The 6000-nt window shown below is 42.8% G+C and overlaps 1 protein-coding gene across 1 annotated transcript in view; it reads left to right on the plus strand.

Annotated features, from left to right (window-relative positions):
* The window catches only part of LOC140480273 (E3 ubiquitin-protein ligase TRIM7-like), a 95758-nt gene extending 93913 nt beyond the window's left edge, over positions 1 to 1845 (plus strand). Inside the window, exon 6 of the mRNA XM_072574983.1 lies at positions 1142 to 1845. Within this exon, the coding sequence (XP_072431084.1) occupies positions 1142 to 1662 (521 nt within the window). The 3' untranslated portion in view covers positions 1663 to 1845. The remainder of the gene's footprint in view (positions 1 to 1141) is intronic.
* Positions 1846 to 6000: the final 4155 nt, after the last annotated feature.

The following is a 6000-nucleotide window of genomic DNA, read 5'->3' on the forward strand; positions in this document are numbered from 1 at the left end:
ATTACAATCAGATCAGACATCAGTTTAATGAATGGGGCAGCCAGTCTGAGGACCGGGCAGCCTGCTCCTGTTCCTAAGTTACATGTTCGTCTCCAGTCAGTCACAGAAAGACTGGGGAAATGGGTACAGAATGAGCAGAGTCAGTCAAAGTTAGGTACAATTTTAAAGAAGATGCAGGAACAGAGAAACCTGATATTTGTAGCTCAGGTTGAGGTTCTGGTTGTAAGTTTGCTCACTGAGCTGGAAGGTTCATTTCAGATGTTTCATCACCATACTAGGTAAAATTGTCAGTGAGCCTCCGGATGAAGCACTAGTGTTAGTGACCCGCTTTCTATTTGGACTTAGGTTTCCTTGGGTTGGTGATGTTATTTCCTGTAGTGATATCATTTCCTGTCTTTTTTCTCAGAGGGCGGTACATGGGGTCCAAGTCAATGTGTTTTTTGAAAGAGTTCCGGTCGGAATGCCAGGCTTCTAGGAATTCTCGTGCATGTCTCTGTTTGGCTTGCCCTATGATGGATGTGTTGTCCCAGTCGAAGTGGTGTCCTTCCTTATCTGGGGTGACCTGGGAGTATTACCCAAACCTTTGGTGGGGGCAGCATTGAAAGGTTGAGCAGACCTTTTAAAAATAAAGGACATGAAATCCTGAGCCTTATTTAAGTAAGAGTACAAAAGAAGTTTTTATGTGAAATCTTTATAAAACACTGGTTAGGCCTCAGCTGAAACAACGTGTTCAGTTCTGGCCAATTTAGATTGGAATTTGATTTACTTATTGTCACATGTATTTTGTTACAAAATACAGTGAAAAATGTTGTATAGTTTCGCCATATCTCCAGCACCACCTTAAAACATGGAAAAATAAACCAAAGCTTAGAATATAAAGATAGAAGGACAAAGAAATGAAGAAAAAGTGATCAATCTTACCATCCTTCTTGTTAAGTATTATGATGGCACAGTGGTATTTTAGAGGCTCGGTCTCATGCGTTGGGGGCATAGGTTCCAATTCCCACCACGGCAGATGGTACACAGTGTTAGCAGACAGACTGGAGGTCTTTACCTCTGTGTCACTCACTTGGGAAAGGTGGGGAAGAATGAACAGAATGGCAGTTTCTGACCAGTTTGTGTCTCCTCCCCCTTCCCCCAGATCAGTGGTCACTGCTGACTCTGGATCCGGACTCGGCCTACTGGCTCCTGAATGTCTCCGAGGATGAGAAGACAGTGATGTTTGGCTACATGGGCGAGAACTCGTGGCACAACTCGAACATGTTTGAGAACATGCACCAGATCCTGTGCTCTCAGAGTTTCACGGCTGGCTGCCACTCTTGGGATGTGAAGACCGGTGGCATTGCCTGGGGGGTGGGAGTGGCCTACGGGTCTATAGACCGGGGAGGGCTGGAGTCTTATTTCACCAACAGCACTAAGTCATGGTGTTTATATTTCTACCGCGGGTTTCTGACAGCTTGTCAAAAGAACCAACAGACTTACCTACTGAAGTACCCAGCCATTAGCAGGATGCGTGTCCGACTGGATTACGAGGCCGGCACAGTGTCTTTTTACCAGGTCAGTGATCGTCAGAGGCACTTGCACACCTTCAAAACCACCTTCTCTGAACCTGTGTTTCCTGCATTCTCTTGTTCGGGCAGTTCCTCCATAAAACTGTGTTAAAGTCAGGTATAAAATGATGGGCCCAGCCGGTAACTTTAAGCCACTTCTCCACATGGGGAAGGCCAGGGATCAGGTGCAACATTTCACTTCCCAACCCGTTCTCCTGCTCTCCATTTATTTCAATAAAATCAGGGTGGGGGCACAAAGGAGGCTGTGAACCAACATCGCATCCCAACCCCACCAATCCCCTCCTCCACAGTGACATTAAAATTGCCCCCAGAATGTTGTTGATGACTGATACCTGGCCCTAGCACCGATTCAACTTCTGCCCCTAGTGGATAGTTGGCAACAGTCACAGGTCTTGTTGGTGCCACAATGACAACTTGTATTTATATAGTGCCTTTAATATAATACAATGCCCCAAAGCTCCTCACAGGTACATTATACAAAACAAATTGTCCCAGGCCACTGGTCTGCTGGCTGACAGCTTTGCCCAAGAGATAGGTTTTGAGAAACATCTTAAAAGAGAAAAGTACAGGGGGTATGGGAAGAGAATTCCAGAGTGTACAAACTTTGATAATTAAGGCATGGCTGCCTGTGGTGAAATATTTAAAATCAGTGATGGTTAAGAGTTTAGAATTAGAGGAGCACATTTAGCTGCAATGATTCTGGGGTTGGAATAGTCGTTTAGATGTGACAAGGGTATGAACAAATCTCTGACAGATATATTCTTCACAACAGTCAACACTAGATAACTATTTTGATCTCAGAACCACAGGTTTCCTTCACGATAACCAAACCCAATCAGAAATGGGAGAAAATGCCCTCCTTGTTTTCATCCTGATTGACCAGTGAGGATAGAGCCAAGGGTAGTTCTTGAGGGGGAGTTAAGGGCTGGGAGGTGGGTGAGATGATTGTAGGCTGCGGGTAGGGGGTATGGGCTCTCTCGTGATTGTGACTTAAGCTGGTTCAGTTTTCCAAATATTGGTCATTCCAAAGGGAGCAGGACAATCTGCAGGACAGTCAGGTAACAGCATGCTATCAGAAATATGTACAAACATTCAGCTGTGTTTTGAGATCTGGCACCAGGAGAGAGGTCATAGGACCCCTTGACAAATGGATTTGAAGTTGTTGATTCACCTTAATCACTAAGTTATTTTTTATATAATATATCCTCAGGACATAGTGCTCACTCTGATTCCACCTTGGACCCAAACTGCTAACAGTTCTTATACATCCTTAATATCCTCTTACAAATTCCAGTAACTACCTAGCAGTGGAACATTCCAACAATTCCCAGACTCCACAATGGGTAAGAACTCTTATCTGCTTCATCACAATTTGGTCTAACTAGGGGTCATGGGTGAAAACATTCACACTGGGGTCAAAGGTTATCTGTCACTATACGAAGTTGGCCAAAGGTTCCTGAAGAACCACTGTTTGTGATCTATCACTGTGTTGCTAATAATCATGGGACAGAATATCTTTTAATATGTGCAAGATAAAGGTAAGAGTTTAATCTTTATTGATTTCTTCGTCATTCCAAAGAATTGTCCAAATGAGGTGGGTTTTTATTTTAATGAGTTCCATCACTGTCCCTTTAACTATGTGATTGGCAGTTTCCTCTGCCCCAGATATGGCGATTGGTAGCTCCTCAGAGTATTCTCTGTACTATGTTCTGAAGTGTTCTGTGTCAGACTTCTGATATCTAGATTTTTGTCAGTAAATAAACTCTCAGTAATTAAACATTACATAGTCCTCTGTGCCTGTAGTAAGTATAAAACATTGATCAGTAATAGTCTTGTTTGGGGTTTCATTTTTTCCTTTGATAATGTTTTAATCTAGCCCTTTCTGAACTGACTCCAAAACATTTATACCTTCTCTTAAATAAGTTGACTAGTAATGTACTCAGTACTCCATGTGGTCAGTGCTCTATATAACGTCCCTGCTTTTATGTTCAATTTCCCTTGCACTAAATAACATTTTATTTGCTTTCCGAATTACTTGCAATATCAACCCATTGTGACTCATGCACTGAGACACCCAGACCCCTCTGCATCTCAGAGACCTGCAATTTCTCACCATTTATTTATTTTTAAAGTCTTTCCCAGTTCCTATCCGTTTTGACAGATCTTTTTTCAATCATGCAATCTTTTCCTTTGTAGCATCCTGGTGCCCTTAGTTATAGAGATGTACAGCACAGAAACAGACCCTTCGGTCCAACTCATCCATGTTGACCGGATATCCTAAATTAATCCAGTCCCATTTGCCAGCACTTGGCCCATATCCCTCTAAACCCTTCCTATTCATATACCCATGTAATTGTACTAGCCTCCACCATTTCCTCTGGTAGATCATTCCATACACACACCACCCTCTGTGGACAAAGTTGCCTTTTCGGTTTCTTTTAAATCTTGCCCCGCTCACCTCAATCTATGCCCTCAAGTTTTGAACTCTCCTACCCCAGGAAAAGATGTTTGCTATTTTCCCTATTCATGTTTCTGATTTCTAAATTTCTGTAAGGTCACCCCCACCCCAAGACCAATGCTCTAGCAGCCAATTCAGCCACTCCCTTTAGCTCAAATCCTCCAATCCTGGCAACATCCTTGTAGATCTTCTCTGAACCCTTTCAAGTTTCACAATGCCTTTTCTATAGCAGGGAGACCAGACTTACACACAACACTCCAAAAGTGGCCTAACCAATACTCTGTACAGCCACAACACGACCTCCCAACTCCTATACTCAATGCACTGACCAATACAGACAAGTGTATGCAATTTACTTTCCTATCTTTGTCATCAGCAACTCTAGAAAACATTCCTTCAGTTCCTTCATCCAAATCATTTATATAAATTATAAAAGATTGAGACCCCAGCACCGATTCCTGTGGTACACCATCATTCCCGCCATCACCCCTTATCCACAGCATGTGACTTCCTCAAAGAACTTCAACCAATTGGTCATACAGATTTTCCCTAACACAGAATCATACTGACTGCCTGATTCCTTGAACCTTTCTAAGTGCCTGCTATGTCTTCAAAAATAGTTTCTAACATCTTCCCTAAGACAGATGTTAAAATAACTGGCCTGTAATTTCTTGCTTTTTGTAGTTTTCCGTTTTGAATAAAGGAGTTATCTTTGCTACTTTCCAAGCTAACACAATTTTGCCTGATTTAAGGGTATTTTGGAAAATTAAAACCAAAGATTTAACTATCTCTCTAGTGACTTATTTGCTAAGTGTGATGTATGTGTCTCCATGAAAAGCTACATATATAAATATGTATGCAAAAAGAATTTGTACATTGCACATTTAACAAAAATCAACAGGGTCATGGAGACAGCCAAACAGTGCTGCATCCCCACAATACCCTGACCAACAGAACCTACACCTGGTCTGAGAATGAAGATCGACAGTTAACTGTTCTTGCTGCATCACCATGTCAATGATGGCCCAACCAATCAGCACCATCCCCTTGCTGCATAAACGTTTACCTTTCCTTTCCCAAGTCTGTTTCTTGCGTCCTGGTTCTGATGAGTGCAAGATGAAAAGCTCCAATTTTTAATCTTTTAGCAATTCATATATCTCCAGCAACTTCATGTTTTTGTCCTTCCCACATTTACATCTGGCCCACCTCATTCCAAGTTGCCTCTTTCAATTCCAACATTCTCTGAAATTTGAGTCATTTGAAAATCTGACCAATTTACACTGAGCTTCTCAATGCAGGCGTGTAAGACAAATTGGGAACACTGGTCGTCTCAGTAGCTTCTCCATGTTAACATGCCTACCCCAGTGACTGCGTGGCTCTCTTTACCCAGTTTTAATGTTTAATGAATTGTACTTTTGTCCAACGTTCATGATGGCAACATTTAACCAAGAATTACATGAAGGAGCCCTGGATAACCGAGAGGTTGGGTATGACAAATTCTTCGAGGAGAAAGTGAGGACTGCAGATGCTGGAGATCAGAGCTAAAAATGTGTTGCTGGAAAAGCGCAGCAGATCAGGCAGCATCCAAGGAACAGGAGAATCGGCATTTCGGGCATCAGCCCTTCTTCAGGAATTCTTGCACTGATTAGATTTGTACAGGTAGTTCTGGGATAACATGTGTTCAGCAGCGCAATTTGGCTATAACGTCACTGAAGACTTAGGCAATGCTATTTTTGAGAACACTTACCTCAGGTGACCATAGTGCAATTCTAGCTGGGATCAATTTGCACACTTCATTCTGTGCATACGCCTGATGTTCGCACCATTCCACACACACACGACGTGGGTGCCGGTCTTTGTGACATTCTGCACACGTGCCAATGTCCAGGCAAATGTCTTTGTGCTGACCTGCGCACGCGCCAATGCCAGCTGCCAATAGACCAGTTTTCTGAGACCAGTACAGCACAGAGG

Source organism: Chiloscyllium punctatum, chromosome 8 (genome assembly GCF_047496795.1).
Source record: "Chiloscyllium punctatum isolate Juve2018m chromosome 8, sChiPun1.3, whole genome shotgun sequence".
Classification (NCBI taxonomy): Eukaryota; Metazoa; Chordata; class Chondrichthyes; order Orectolobiformes; family Hemiscylliidae; genus Chiloscyllium; species Chiloscyllium punctatum.